General features: G+C 40.1%; 1 protein-coding gene across 1 annotated transcript in view; it reads right to left on the bottom strand.

The window, feature by feature from the left end:
* Window positions 1-2,124: 2,124 nt before the first annotated feature.
* Window positions 2,125-16,969, bottom strand: part of LOC126295382 (ankyrin repeat and SOCS box protein 2-like) — a 39,232-nt gene continuing 24,387 nt past the window's right edge. Inside the window, exon 4 of the mRNA XM_049987864.1 lies at window positions 2,125-2,717. Within this exon, the coding sequence (XP_049843821.1) occupies window positions 2,237-2,717 (481 nt within the window). The 3' untranslated portion in view covers window positions 2,125-2,236. The remainder of the gene's footprint in view (window positions 2,718-16,969) is intronic.

The raw sequence follows: 16,969 nt of genomic DNA on the forward strand, positions 1-16,969 counted from the left end.
TTCATACATTCAGACTTCTGTTCAGTTAGAATTATTAAGTTGATTTATGGGCCAGAGAAGCAAAATTTTATTTACTGTGCATCTATGATTTTCACTACCACCTCACCTGTGTGATTCTGCCTGATGTGTGCCACATTTCGTATGCAGAATTAAGATATGTGTGTTCTCTTGATGTGCTGACGACTGTAAATCGATATCCTGACTCAAGCACAGTTTCAGTTTTTTGAACAATTGTATTTTGATGCAGAAATGTATTCATAACAATATTTTGAAGATAGAGGTTTTATTTCTTGCAAGCACATTCTTTTATTTCTCTGTGTATTACTGTTTCTGGCCACTTCTCAAAATGTTTTATGGTAAACAAAACCGGACTTGAAACTTAATGGCAGATTAAAACTGTGTGCCAGGCAGACTTGAATTTGGGATATTTGCATTTCATGGGCAACTGCTGCACTGACTGCGGTACTCAAACAGGTCTCATAACTCGCCCTCACTGTTTTACTTTCGCCAGTACCTAGTCTCCTACCTTCCAAACCTCACAGAACCTCTCCTGAGAAACTGGCAGAAGTAAAGCTGTGAGGGTAGGCCATGAGTTGTGCTTGCGCAGCTCACCTCTTACCTAAAGGCAAAGGCCCTTAGTTCGTTTGTCAGTCTGACACGCAGTTTTAATTTGCCAGTGAGTTTCATATCAACACAAGCGCCGCAGGAGAGTGAAAATTTCATTTTAAAATCAATCTTTACGTTATACTCCATTGTAGACTCTTTAACTATCTCAAAATTCAGATACTAAACTTTCCATGCGAACTACGTTGCTGTAATATGGGCTGTGGTTACTATTTGGTAGTCAGTGGCAATCTCCAAGAGAGACAAGGTTCTATTGTTGTTGGTTGGTTCATTGATTTGGGAGAGGGAATCAAACAGCAAAGTCATTGCTCTCATCGGATTAGGAAAGGATGGGGAAGGTAGTTGGTCTTTGCCTTAAGCGATTTAAGGATATCCCAGATAATCTAATCACGATGGCTGGATGTAGTTCTGAAGTCCAGAGCGCTAAACACTGCACCACATCATTTGGTGTTCTATTGTTGTCTTATCAGTTTTAGATAATTACGAATTACTGTCTATGTGCATAGCAATCTTCTAAAACATTACAAGCATTATTAGTTTTTATTCCTTCAGAGTCGAGGACTATTCATGTCTCTTGTGACATATGTAGTTTTGTAATCCTCCCATCAGATGTACATTTCATCTGAGCCCTAATTGTGCAAACTGCCAGCTGGGGCAGCGAGGGCGCCGTTAGCCATACCGCCTGCCCAGCTAGAGTTGTTTGGCAGGTTGCATGGTGGATCCTCAGGTACTGTATTGACATGGCACCAGTCCAAGGGAAATTCACTGAAGATCAAAGGAAGGAACATTTGGAAAGTGGGAACATTTGCTGTTGCATTCTCTAACGTGAGATTGATATAATTACCTGTAGCTTTGCAGCCGTGTGAGGATCTTTCAATTTTATGTTGTTGCCCACTTCTCCTTTATGAAATGTACACTGGTTATATGATTCCATACAATAAGAATATGGTGTGAGTTTAATATTGCAAGTAACATCGTATTATAATTAGATACAGAAATTAATGCACCATCTGCATTGTAGAGATAAGTAAATTTAGTCTATGCAGAACTGAAGATGCATTCCAACTATATAGGTTATGTGGCAGTAACTTGGTATGATGCAGTTTACACTAGTTTAACATGTTCCGATCTCTACCTGTCAGTAACCAAATTATGAGAGGATACAGCTAGATTAACTTCTTTCACAACCTCTGATATATTGCCATTTGTATGTTGAAAACAATTGGGTGTGTATTTATCAAAATATTGGTAGTTGTCAAAGATACCACTTGGCTAGATTACAGGAAGTTGTTTGATATCGCACACTGAGAGGACAGAAAACTGGTATTTATTGGCAATGAAGCGAGTGTTTTCAAATTTTGAGTTCTATAAAGGTTTGTCAATGGGTGTAGTTCAGACCGCTGTCTCAAAAATAAGGTTACTTACATTAGACAGAGATGTTTCCTGTTGTCAAGTCCAAAGAGGTGTTACCAGTGCACTTACATGTACTACATAATGGCGGGTAGAAATGAATGATGATCAATTTTTTTTTACTCTGTATATTAAAAATAATGATAAAATATACAGCAAAGTTTTACTTGTTTTACTGCAAATGTTCGTGTGACTTCAAGCTTCATGTCAGCAAGTCAACAATTTGCTGGTGTCCATTCTCACTGGCCAGATGACGAGGGATGGCTCCACTGTCATCCCTGGCCCATTTGTTGGCTCCTGCCTCCAACAATGCAGCTGCTGCCTCAAAATGACCGCGGTATGCTGCCCAGTGCAGCGGTGTCCTCCCCAAATTACCCCTGGCGTTGGGGTCAGCAGAATATGATGTCAGTAGCCTAACCACAGCCGCATGGCCAGTATCTGCAACTGCATGAAGAGGCGTGTTCTGCCTTATATTCCTGATGCCTACCTCGGCACCACCCTCCAGTAGAGACCTCACTGCCTCTACGTGGCCACCCACTCCTGCAAACTGCAGGGCAGTCCTCTTCTCCTCGTCCCAAGCATTCAAGTCCGCTCCTGCTGCCACCAGTGCGCGCAGCTCTTGCACTGCACCCACCCGAGCTGACTCGATCAGCTTCCTTCCTTTCTCTTCTGGAGGAAGACTCCTGCACAAAACATCAAGATTATTACACTTTACCATAAACACACATGCCAAATGCAGCAAAATGTCATGGAAGTGAATCTGTGAGCAGTTTTCAACACCCATCTGTCCAATGACAAATCAAATACCTCCCTTCCATAACACATAAAAATCCAAAAGTCAGTGTAGAAGATACAAACAGATAACAGTGTCCCCTCGTCAAAGTGTTCATTTACTTCCCATTAAAACTTCTAAGAGTAGAGTAGAAGAAAATGTTACAGGAGAATATGGGTTTGGGACAAGGAATGAAAGAGGAGAAAGACTAATTGAGTTCTGTAACAAGTTTCAGCTAGTAATAGCGAATACTCTGTTCAAGAAACACAAGAGGAGGAGGTATACTTGGAAAAGGCCGGGAGATACGGGAAGATTTCAATCAGATTACATCATGGTCAGACAGAGATTCCGAAATCAGATACTGGATTGTAAGGCGTAGCCAGGAGCAGATGTAGACTCAGATCACAATATAGTAGTGATGAAGAGTAGGCTGAAGTTCAAGACATTAGTCAGGAAGAATCAATGCGCTAAGAAGTGGGATACGGAAGTTCTAAGGAATGACGAGATACGTTTGAAGTTCTCTAACGCTATAGATACAGCAATAAGGAATAGCGCAGTAGGCAGCACAGTTGAAGAGGAATGGACATCTCTAAACAGGGCGATCACAGAAGTTGGGAAGGAAAGCATAGGTACAAAGAAGGTAGTTGCGAAGAAAGCATGGGTAACAGAAGAAATACTTAAGTTGATAGATGAAAGGAGGAAGTACAAACATGTTCCGGGAAAATCAGGAATACATAAATACAAGTCGCTGAGGAATGAAAGAAATAGGAAGTGCAGGGAAGCTAAGACAAAATGGCTGCAGGAAAAATGTGAAGACATCGAAAAAGATATGATTGTCGGAAGGACAGACTCAGCATACAGGAAAGTCAAAACAACCTTTGGTGACATTAAAAGCAACGGTGGTAACATTAAGAGTGCAATGGGAATTCCACTGTTAAATCCAGAGGAGAGAGAAGATAGGTGGAAAGAATACATTGAAAGCCTCTATGAGGGTGAAGATTTGTCTGATGTGATGGAAGGAGAAACAGGAGTCGATTTAGAAGAGATTGGAGATCCAGTATTAGAATCGGAATTCAAAAGAGCTTTGGAGGAGTTACGGTCAAATAAAGCACAAGGGGTAGATAACATTGCATCAGAATTTCTAAAATCATTAGGGGAAGCGGCAACAAAACGACTATTCACGTTGGTGTGTAGAATATATGAGTCTGGCGACATACCATCTGACTTTCGGAAAAGCATCATCCACACAATTCCGAAGACGGCAAGAGCTGACAAGTGCGAGAATTATCGCACAATCAGCTTAACAGCTCATGCATCGAAGCTGCTTACAAGAATAATATACAGAAGAATGGAAAAGAAAATTAAGAATGCGCTAGGTGACGATCAGTTTGGCTTTAGGAAAAGTAAAGGCACGAGAGAGGCAATTCTGACGTTACAGCTAATAATGGAAGCAAGGCTAAAGAAAAATCAAGACACGTTCATAGGATTTGTCGACCTGTAAAAAGCATTCGACAATATAAAATGGTGCAAGCTGTTCAAGATTCTGAAAAAAGTAGGGGTAATCTATAGGGAGAGACAGGTCATATACAATATGTACAACAACCAAGAGGGAATAATAAGAGTGGAGGATCAAGAACGATGTGCTCGTATTAAGAAGGGAGTAAGACAAGGCTGTAGCCTTTCGCCCCTACTCTTCAATCTGTACATCGAGGAAGCAATGATGAAAATAAAGGTTCAGGAATGGAATTAAAATACAAAGTGAAACGATATCAATGATACGATTAGCTGATGACATTGCTATCCTGAGTGAAAGTGAATTAAATGATCTGCTGAACGGAATGAACAGTCTAATGAGTACACAGAATGGTTTGAGAGTAAATCGGAGAAAGACGAAGGTAATGAGAAGGAATAAGTTAAGGAATTCTGCTACCTAGGCAGTAAAATAACCAATGACGGACGGAGCAAGGAGGACATCAAAAGCAGACTCGCTATGGCAAAAAAGGCATTTCTGGCCAAGAGAAGTCTACTAATATCAAATACCGGCCTTAATTTGAGGAAGAAATTTCTGACGATGTACGTCTGGAGTACAGCATTGTATGATAGTGAAACATGAACTGTGGGAAAACCAGAACAGAAGAGAATCGAAGCATTTGAGATGTGGTGCTATAGACGAATGTTGAAAATTAGGTGGACTGATAAGGTAAGGAATGAGGAGGTTCTACGCAGAATCAAAGAGGAAAGGAATATGTGGAAAACACTGATAAGGAGAAGGGACAGGATGATAGGACATCTGCTAAGACATGAGGGAATGACTTCCATGGTACTAGAGGGAGCTGTAGAGGGCAAAAACTGTAGAGGAAGACAGAGATGGGAATACGTCAAGCAAATAATTGAGGACGTAGGTTGCAAATGCTACTCTGAGATGAAGAGGTTAGCACAGGAAAGGAATTCGTGGCGGGCCGCATCAAACCAGTCAGTAGAGTGATGACAAAAAAAACCTTCTAAATTCAACCTAAAAACTAATTCACTCTCATATTTTGTCAGAATTCATTACAAACAGTGAGTTCCTTTGACCTCAGAAAGGTGCTTATAACGAACTTTAATACATCGAAACATACAATTAACACATGAAAAACCAACTCTCTATATGCAAGAGCCCCTACTGACATTTAAAAGGAAAAACATGAAAGTAATCATATGTATTTAAAGAACTTTTTCTTAGCTGACAGCGAAAAGTTGAGCCAAGTTATTTGCAAATTTTATGACATAATGTCACCAAATAGATAAAGTAATTGCTTCACTTGAGATTCGTTAGTCAAAATATTTCATGTGTAAGAGTGACCCTAAGTCAACTTCTTCTACCTGCCCTCTTGCTGTAAACTAACATTGGCTTCCTGAACACTGTGGATACCTGAAACCACTGGTGTCTCTTGCTCAGTTGCTGCATTTACACTAATGCCTGGCCAGAGAAAGCTCTGTTTCACCAGAGCTACAGATGCATGGCCCCCAGGGAGTCTGAGATCATGAGAATGGTCACATGCTAATTTTTGGAAAGGTACAAGAAGGAAGGGCTGCTAGACTTTTTGGGCTGTGATAGATGAGCATATTCCATCATATTTTACACTTAGAGCTGAGCACAGGAAGTAAATGGACGTTGATGAGTTCTGAGGGGACCAGTTGTCGTCTGTGTCATCCTCGTGGATGATAGCTAGAGCTCTGTAATATAGAGGCTCGTTGGTGGCGCAGGAATGCCTAAGGCAATCTGCCACAGTATTACTGATGCTGGTGACAAGCCAGATTTCTGTAGGGAATTGCACAATGTACACATGTAGTCTAAAGTGTTGGGGGAGATCTGATTTAAATCTTTCCTACAAAAGCTGATGGTGAGTAAGCAGTGGTCATTACAGACTGTAAAGATGCATCCCTCAACTGACAGTTGGAAATACCAAATGGTTTCACAGACAGCAGAAAACTTTTATCTGTATGCAGCCCACCAGTGTTGTGCATCAGAAAGCTTGGAAGAGCTTCCAGATGTTGCCCATGTGTTACTGGACGATGACTCGAGTAGTACCTTGCCTTTTATCTGCAATTACTGCGAGGAGAGTGGGTGGGACAAAGAGCTGCATTGGTCAGGTTCCATTTTGTCTTTTCAAAGCTCTTGGTCATGCCCTGTGTCCAAGAGACTGCTTTATGACTTTTCTTCTTATCAGTATGAAGTGCAGTAGTAAGAGGCTCTTTAGTACTGGTGGCATCCTTGAGATGGTGTCAGAAAAAGCTGACCATTCTGATACTCCCAATCATTGAGTACAGCGATATTATCCTACAAGGCCTCCCTCAGGAGAATTCCCGACGTCTAGAACTGGTCATGAATGCCTGCGTCCGATATATCTGTGACGTTCGACTTTTTGATCACATTTCACCAGCATATGCAAAATTGTCCTGGCTGCGTGCAGACAAACGCAAAGATTTCCATACTGATCTACTGGCTTATAAATGTACACTGTCCCTCATATCTCTCCTCGTCCCTCACGCTCATGTCGGAACAACATGACAGAAACACACGTTTCCATTATAATAAAATCCTCTCCATTCCACTGCATCGCTCAGTCACCTACTCCAAGTCCTTTACAGTAGCGGGAACCCGACTCTGGAATAACCTCCCTCGTTATGTTAGAGAACTTAAAAACATGTCCAGCTTCAAAAAACAGTTAATGACGTATCTACTTAAGCAACAGTAATGCCTTCCTGTGTACATGAATGCACTTCACCTCATTACTTCCCTCTCTCCCTCTCCTTAAATCTCCCTTCCCCAAAACTCGCTATACCAATAAACATCTACTTTACACACCAAGATATTAATGTACATCTGCATAATTCTTCATTACTATTGCCATTTTTCTCATGTTTGTCATTATTACTTGATTTTTTTACTGTTATTATTATTGCTTTTATCATAATCTGTATGTATAGCACCTGTTGTAAAAATACTGCCACATTTACTTTACAAGGTCTTAGACACTATTCTTTATTCATATTGTCACTAGAGTAAGCTAATTTTCTCATTTAAACTATGGTCATGATGTAACTCTGATGTGTGAAATGCTCCATGTGTGGAACACTGGTCCGATGTAAGAGAGGGGCTGATGGCTCTAATCAACTTAAATAAATAAATAAATAAAATAAATAAATAAACGCTAGAGTCCTTTGAAAGTGGTAGGCTGAGGGAAGTTCGCTACTGCCTGTACTTTCTTGGGGAGGGGTGGGAAACAGTAGTTAAGACTACTTGTATGAGAAATTCAACCTCGTTTGCCCCAAAAACACATTTTTAGTGTTGACTATCACCACTGATTTCTGTTGATGAGGAAAACGTCTTGGGCTCGTTGGCAGTGTTCTTGCTGTCTCTGAGGTAGATGAATATATCATTTAAGTATACAAAAGGACCTAGTGCAAAGCACAGGGTGTTGTCTAAAAATCGCTGCCAGGTTTGTACAATACTGTAGAGGACGAATGTCAAATGTGCTATTGAACAGATCAAGAGGCACAATTATGGTTATTAGTTCAATGTCCTCTGAGGCCACCGGGCCTTGGATGCAGATTTTGACGCAGTTTACCGTACTGAACGTAGTTGCTCCCAAGGTGCTGCATAGGAGTGGAATGGTGCATATGTTGAGCTTATGAAAACTGTCACAGAGGCACCAGGAACCACATTTCTAGGGGGTTAGGTGAGGAGTTCAGGCCAAATGGCTTTTGGAAGGGGCAGGCATTCTGGTGACAGGCTTCTCTTCAAACGCGTTCTGTGCAGTTTTGCAAGAAGCTCAGCATATGGGTCTGAATATGCCAGGTGCATCACAGCGAAACATAACAGAATGGGCACTGTACCAGATGGACCTGCCGAAGGTGCTGTCAACTAAATAACACTTTGCTATGTTGGCCAGTAGATAGTCATGGCCAAGAAAATCTGTGCCCAGAATGGGGTCCACAAAATCTTTGCTACTATGAACTTCCACAGGAGTTCAAGATGAAGGCAGAAGTTGAGCGACCAGGTATGTACCTCATAAGTAGTCATGGTTGAGTTGTTGGCACTGGTAATTAGAATGGGAGTGACAGGCCTTGGACTGGGAGTAGTTTGTGAGGAAAGAGGGAAAGGTCATAGCCAGTGAAATGAAACTGGGGGTTGATTTTTATGAAAATAACCCTGACTCTATTCCAGGGATCTAGCTATTACAACAAACATGAACTGATTACTAATTTAAATGACCACATAAGATATCACTGAGCCAACGTTCAGTATCTCACAGTTTCTAAAAATATTAAGTTGAGCTCATGCATGGGACCTGGTATGTCTGGGACAGATAAGAGATGCACTCGCTAGTGCTCATTCCTTACACACGACTCACACAAACAAAGGAGAGATATTTGGTTACTATACAAAAAAAATTAAAACTAAAGAATGGATTTGTCTGGCAGTGAAGGAAACCAGCACAGCCAGAAAGGAATTTGTCTTTGGGCACACTTGTTGGTGAAAGGGCGCCAAAACATCCAGGTGCGTGAATTGTAAAATACGTCAACTGGTACTTCCAGCACTCACTAACACATCACTGCACTAATAATCACTCCACATGCTTAGTACTCCAGCACCAATACTGGGGGGGGGGGGGGGGGATGAGCCAGGTATCTGGTGTTACATTGATCTAGTACTGAACCGTCCTAGAGATCATGACTAAAACAGCGTGATTGTAGAATTCCTTCCACTTGCCGGGCTTCGAGCAACTATGATAACTGACTCTCAATATCAAGCTTTACCATTAAAGCTAACGCCAGTGAAGCATGATGGCTACGGTAAACCACACATCATTGTGGAGGCAGAGTTGTTGTGAGTGCTGGTGGGAGAAATTTCCTTGTAGAAGTGGGAACAAAGACAGTTGAGAATGCATGGCTCCTGGTCCAGGTCAAAAAGCTACCTGCAGCGTTACTAGTACAGATGCTGGAGAAAAGCTGTGGTACATTAACTGAGAGGAGCTGCTGATGTCTGGCAGATGCAGCACATCACTGGCTGCAGTCAGTGGGGATGAATGAAAGAAGTCACCACAATGGAATACCACTACACAGTTGCCTAAATCATCACCAAACCCCCTCCATGTGCCCACCCTCATGGTCAAGGTCTCTAAAGCACTCTTTTGCGGTGATTCCTCAACTTGGGGGTAAGCTGGTTAAAATCCTGATTGTGGAAAAACTTTTCACTGCCAGTATTTGGTCAGCAAGGGAAGAAGCGGTAGTGGTGTTAAGTTCTTGATCACCAGACTTTGTGCCAGTGGCTTGGGACAAATACCAAAACTACCTGCAGTGTCTCATGAGACACTATGTTGGTGAACCACCCCTCAGATGGTGATGTCAAGCTTGACAGTGGCCTTTGTGCTATCTGTGAGTAGTAGACTCTGTTCTGGCAATGTGTTTCATCCTCTCTCTTCTCGTATCATCATCATCATCATCAGAATCATCATCATACAACACACATATGCGCGCGCGCGCGGCCATGCCCATGCACACACATGCACACATACATGTAGCATTAAAAATAAATAATGGAGAATGATGCAAACAAATATACACAGAACCAGCATGTTTCACTCTTGGGTTGAAACTTGGCTAGAAGCTGTAAATAGTGTGAAACAAGACTCATCCAACTAATGGCACAAAAAGTGGATTTGACTTTGTAGTGTGTGAGCAGAATGATAGGGGTGGGGGACGAGTTGTTTTGTAGGTTAGAGCATTCAGTTTCAGTAGTAATGGTGCAGTGGATCATGCACCATAGCATTTTTTCTACTGATCATTTTTTTAAAAGCAATGAGTCCATGAGGACAGTTCAACGACTTTTCCATACACATTTCAATATACTGATAAATGGTTGAAACCCTGATTACAACAGAATGTTGCACTGGGTTGCCTCTTGTTGCACAACCAAGTCATTCATGAAGCAGACATTGCCTGGTCGTTCTCACATGGTGTAAGTGCAAGAAAAGTTGATAGAGTACAGAATCTGTTCTTCCGAGTCCTTGCTACTCTATTAGATGCTGCGCTTCAACTCTGGGCTTTTCTCGTAGCTTGCTACAGCACACCCTGAAGGATGAGCTATGTTTTCATCCGTAGAAAATTATGATGGTGCAGAAGATTCATGATCTTGATTATGATGAACAGAGACAGTTTTGTGAGAGAACGCTTTATGTACTTGCTGCTCATGTTGATGATGATGAGCGATGAAGAGCAATTTCACAAACAGTTATGTAAACAAACGAAACTGTGACTGTTGGGCAGCAGATAACCCACAAGACGTGCATCGAAAATCAGTGTGCAGCATGTGAAGTGTCCAAAGTGGGAATTGTTGGGCCTTATTTTTGTGAAGAAAGTTGTGTTAGTGTAACAGTGAATGCTGTACATTAAGTTGCAATGATACGCAATTTCATGCATCTACAGCAGGACAGTATAGGGATGAACATTGCAGACATGTAATTCCAACAACACCCCCCATGGCTAACGATCCCTTGGTAGTTTTTCAAGAAATGTTTCCCCAACATGAGGTCTCATGTTTAGTGAGCCACCACGCTCACCAGATTTGTCAGTTTCTGACTTATTCTTATGGGGTTGCCTAAAAAGTAAAGTGTACTGTAACAAACTGCATACACTCAATGACCTGAAAGTTGCAATACGTTAAGAAACTCCTGCCGTTTCACTACATGTTGATGAAACGGATGGTGAGCTTCGAAGAAAGACTTTTAATGTGTATTTATACAGAATGCCGCTATCTGCCTGACGTTTTTACAACATGAAAAACGTGACAATTTATAAATTGGTTACATTACCAATTGTAGTGGTGTGAGTACGTTTTGTATGTGATGAAAATAGAGCCAGTTACACTAGTTTGAAAGCCATGCATTCTTTTTGTGCCATCCTGCACTTTCTTCCACTACTCCATCATTCAGGTTTTATGACTTTGGCACTGTGTTTTCCTGTTAATGGCATTTCAATCACTGATGAGTGGTTCTGGAACTGCAACATAACATGTGGTTCTCTGCTTATGGAGCTCCCTTTGTGTTGCTTTGGTGCTGGCAGGGTTTGTGTCTGCAGCACTCAGTTGTGCAATGACCTTTGCACCCTCTCATTTTTCCATGAGAGTCCTCTTCAATGAGTGTCCATCATGCACACTCTGCACACATTTTTGGCCACATTGTGACTTAGCAGATAATCTGTTTCTGCTTCTGCTGTAAGTGGTATAAATATTTGCCTGGTGACTCTTGAAACACTAAAAACTAACCATGGTTAACCCACATTTCAGTTCACTTATGTAATGCACTCACAACTACAGAGAACACACTGTTCTAACAAGGATTGACACTTGCAATGTCTTGAAAACATAGCACAGGTGCCATTTGTGGTCAAATATGAGGACAAAACCAGCAGGCCTGCCTAGCATCTGCATTTACGTTTAAGCACACATTTTGCACGATGTGCCAATATATTTTGTCAAACTCCTGTGTTAATTATTGGAAAGTAACAGAATTAGCTGACTTAACAGTAACGAGTACAAGCGGACTGTGTGATATCACTTTGTGACGCATATGTGAAGGGCAACAGCTTACTAAGCACACACTAAAATATAATTTTGTATCTAAATTCAAGGAATAATGATACTCTGAGCACAATAATGATGAATTATGGTTAATTGTCATGAAATATAGTATCCACTCAAAAAAAGCATGCACAAGGAATGTAAGCAAGAGCTGAAACACAGACTTAGAAAATTTAGACACCAAAACCTATTTGTAGATACTATTCAGCTTCATGTAAAGGTGCAGGACTTATGTAAGCACCAAAATCAAACGTATATTTAAAAAGTTATAATGTTTTGTAAATTTATTACTGTGGAAAGGCATTTTGAATGTTTTGGCAATGATAACAGTATTATTTCAGCATGTTTATTATTATGAAGTGATTTTAATTATTTAAAAATCTAATTCTGTAACCTATACTGGAGAACCACTACACTTTTAATTCCAAGCAACGCAGTTACTTTGTTAAACAATGCCTGCACTCATGCCTGGATCACTGTAAACTACCAAGGAATTGCGCCAATAGCTGAGGGAGACTAGTATTTTTCAAGTCTATAGAGGTCAATGTTCATTTTCAGACATGAAATGTGTGCTAGCTTTTGATGAGAATATGAGGGCTGGTTAATAAAGACAGACTGATTTTTGCCCTAGCTTCCGTTATAACATTCCTATCTGTACCATAATATTTGAAAAGGGCAAGTTTTTACGCATAATATCCACAGGCGGCAGCACTCTCATACCAATAGGCAGCCGTTATTTGCATTTTGCATACCAGATAGTGGAGGTGATATGAGAGGAGCACAATAAAATTCTTTATTCACTTAAACCATACAGCTACTGAAACAAAAAGCTGCTACAAGTGTAGGGTGAAGATGCACGGCCTCATGTTAGGTAGTTAAAGGAATTCAAAGAAGGCCGAATTGTGCATGCTGGGGAAGGCAGGCCTGTTGTTTTGGCTTCTGCTGTGACACAATTCACTGTCAACACAGCTGGTGCGGCTGTCCATGAGGATTGACAGATAACATCACACAGCCTCAGTGAATGTGTTGAGAGTTTTATATGGCAGTGTTTTTACAATTATGCATTACCACCTCCATCTCGATATGACCCGTACTGTGCCCATTGTGTGTCACATCTGTTGACTCGCAAACAAAAGGCTATGCAAATGGAGACAAGCTCCAAGGTGTTGTTTGTCTTTCCTGACAGAGAAGGTGCATTTACGGAATTGGTTACCACCAGTGAAGAATCATGGCTGCATGATTATGATGCTAAAGAAAAATGAGATAGCAGATGTGTAAATCGCGCTGTTTCTCCGACACCATAAAGGACAGAGTTGTTCCATCTGCAAGGAAAGTGATGTTGATCACACGATTCGACTGTGGTGGAATGACTTACCAGACTGAAACTCCCCCTCATACTGCGGTTACAGCAGCATAATACAAGTCAGTACTGGCTAAACTGAGGAAGCAAGGAAGTGACTGGAGCCTCCTCGGTGCCGGTGGCTGCTTCATCACAATAGTCTGTGGCCTCACATTTCCCATCAATAAAGGCAAAGCTTTCTGGCATTCGAATTGAAAACTCTGACGCAGTGCTCATAAAAAGTGAGATGACTCTCAAGGACGTGACAAAGAATAACCTGCAGCATATGAGTGAGGACTGGCAGAGGTGTTATAAAAAGTGAATTCAAGTAGGAGGGAAGTACTTCAAGAAAGATCATGTAAATATTGAAGTAGAGTGATAAACATCTGTCAAAAAACTACAGTATGAGTCTTTGTTGATCAGTCCTCATAAATAACAATTCTAAAGCAATCAACTGTTTCGGCAAAATTATTTGCGTATGATCAACAAAACAGGAATTGGCTGACAGTACAGAGAACCTGAGATTTCCTTTCAGGTACAGATAACTGCAGCAAAAGATACACACCTCAAATTACTATCATCAAGGAACTGCAAGTTAGCCCTTGTTTGTTGACTGGGGCCCTTCTAAACTCCAAGACTCTTTTAACTACAAATAAACAGTTTGGACATATAGTTCATATCCTCCTCATATGCTTTTTATGGACATTTTTATTATAGTTGGGCAAATCATTTATGCGTGTATCACTGTTCATAGTACAATTTGAAGTTTTTCCAGTAGGGCCAGAAAATATTCTGGGTATGTAATATATGATTTCCAATATTATATTTCTTTACTATGGAAATAAAAACTTGGTAACAATTTACCTTGACAACCAACATTTATACGATTAGATTAGATGAGATTAGATTAATACTTGTTCCATAGCTCATGAATACGACACTTCGAAATGATGTGGAATGTGTCAGGTTAATGAAAGATGTCTGTACAAAATATTACATTACACAAAATATTGCATGACACTAATGCTTAAGTTAGTTTTTTTTCCCCTCCCTTAATTTATATCTAAAAATTCAGCCAATGAGTAGAAGGAGTTTTCATCTAGAAATTCTTTTAATTTATTTTTAAATGTTGATTGACTATCTGTCAGGCTTTTGATGCTGTTTGGTAGGTGACCAAAGACTTTTGTGGCAGCATAGTTTACCACTTTCTGTGCCAAAGTCAGATTTAACCCTGCATAGTGAAGATCATCCTTTCTCCTGGTGTTATAGCTATGCACACTGCTGTTACTTTTGAATTGGGCTGGATTATTAACAACAAATTTCATAAGTGAATATATATACTGTGAGGTTACTCTGAGGATCCCTAGATCCTTAAAGAGATGTCTGCAGGATGACCGTGGGTGGGCTCCAGCAATTATTCTGACTACACGTTTTTGAGCAATGAATACTTTTCTACTCAACGATGAATTACCCCAGAATATGATACCATATGAAAGCAGTGAATGAAAGTAGGCATAGTAAGCTAATTTACTGAGATTCTTATCACCAAAATTTGCAATAACCCTAATAGCATACGTAGCTGAACTCAGACGTTTCAGCAGACCATCAATGTGTTGCTTCCAGTTTAACCTCTCATCAATGGACACACCTAAAAATTTTGAAAATTCCACCTTAGCTACAGACTTCTGTTCAAAGTCTATATTTATTACTGGAGTTGTGCCATTTACTGTACGGAACTGTATATACTGTGTTTTATCAAAATTTAAAGAGAGTCTGTTTGCTGAGAGCCACTTAATAATTTTGTGAAAAACATCATTTAAAATTACATCACTTAGTTCTTGGTTTTTGGATGTTATTACTATACTAGTATCATTAGCAAAAAGAACTAACTTTGCATCTTCATCAATATGGAATGGTAAGTCATTAATGTATATCAAGAACAGTAAAGGACCTAAGACGGAACCCTGTGGGACCCCGTACTTGATAGCCCCCCAGTTTGAGGAATCAGCTGTTGTATTAACATTACATGAACCACTTATTTCAACTTTCTGCATTCTTCCAGTTAAGTATGAATTAAACCATTAGTGCACGGCCCCCCTCAAACCATAATGATTTAGCTTATCTAAAAGAATTCCATGATCTACACAGTCAAAGGCCTTTGAGAGGTCACAAAAAATACCAATGGGTGATGTCCAGTTATTCAGAGCATTTAATATTTGATCAGTGAAAGCGTGTATAGCATTTTCTGTCGAAAAGCCTTTCTGAAAACCAAACTGACATTTTGTTAGTACTTTATTTTTACAAATATGAGAGGCTACTCTTGAATACATTACTTTCTCAAAAATTTTTGATAGAGCTGTCAGAAGAGAGATTGGGCGATAGTTGATGATATCCGACGTATCCCCCTTTTTATGCAATGGTTTTACAATGGCATATTTCAGTCTATTGGGGAAAACACCCTGCTCCAAAGAACTATTACATATGTGGCTGAGAATCCTATTTATCTGTAGCGAACAAGCTTTAAGTATCTTGCTGGAAATGCCATGAATTCCGTAAGAGCTTTTACTTGTCAGTGAGTTTATTATTTTACTGATTTCAGAGGGAGAGGTTCGTGGAAATACAGTTGTTTCAAACTGCACAGGTATGGCCTCTTCTATTAGAAGCCTTGCCTCTTCTAGTGAAGATCTAGATCCTATTTTCTCCACAACATTTAGAAAATAATTATTGAAAATATTTCCAATTTCAGATTGTTTGTTAGTACACTTGTCATTCAGTTTTATGGCACTTAAGTCTTCCTGTGCTCTTGGTTGCACTGTTATAACCAATTCATAGAAGATACATACTAATGCATGGTTGGAACAAATTCATAGTTAAGAACTGAGTTTTGTTGAAGTAAGGTGTGGTGTTATACTTGATTCATAACGGATCATGATAAACACTTTGAAAGGGACTATAGACTCGAAACAAGTTTTAGCAGATATACATAAACATGATAAAGATAATGAAACAATTTTCGGAAACAGAAATGAGAGGTTGCTGTTGTAGATGCGACTGGAAAATATACAGGTTGGTGATGAGGTGGATGTTCATAAGTGTGAAGATGATGATAATGGTATTCACGAAACTAGTGTGCTTACTCCTGTATCTGGAACTGGACAGACGACCTATGAAATCGTACCTGTTGATCAAGCAGACTTCCAAGAGTGTAACACATGAAACTGCACATAGTCTATGTTACCTTAGACCACAAATACAAACAAGGGCAGAGTGTCTCAGAATTTTCATCACCAGTCACATACAGAATCTGCTATAGTGCATAAAAATGATAGTACACAACAGAGTGAAATTCTATACCCATATCTTAAATGCTTGACTAAAATTGACTCTGTAGAACCATGGTATTCTTTGGTCTACTAATAATAGCTGTTTTACACAAGGCACATGTGAAACTTCTGAGGAAATTTCAATCAGATGGATATGTCTTACCAATTTTTTGAGCCAAAATGAGCTTTCCATGATTTTGTGGTATTTTGGTGCACCTCTGGTCTGATGATAAAGTTACAAGAGAAGAGGGAAAAGCAGTTTCTGGATCAAAGGCTTAACCTATATGTGCTGTGTTTCAAATGTTCATTGGTGCAGGTATTTTGTCTTGTATCTGTGAGCCTTATACACTCCTGGAAATTGAAATAAGAACACCGTG

This window comes from Schistocerca gregaria, chromosome 11, assembly GCF_023897955.1.
Source record: "Schistocerca gregaria isolate iqSchGreg1 chromosome 11, iqSchGreg1.2, whole genome shotgun sequence".
Taxonomy (NCBI): Eukaryota; Metazoa; Arthropoda; class Insecta; order Orthoptera; family Acrididae; genus Schistocerca; species Schistocerca gregaria.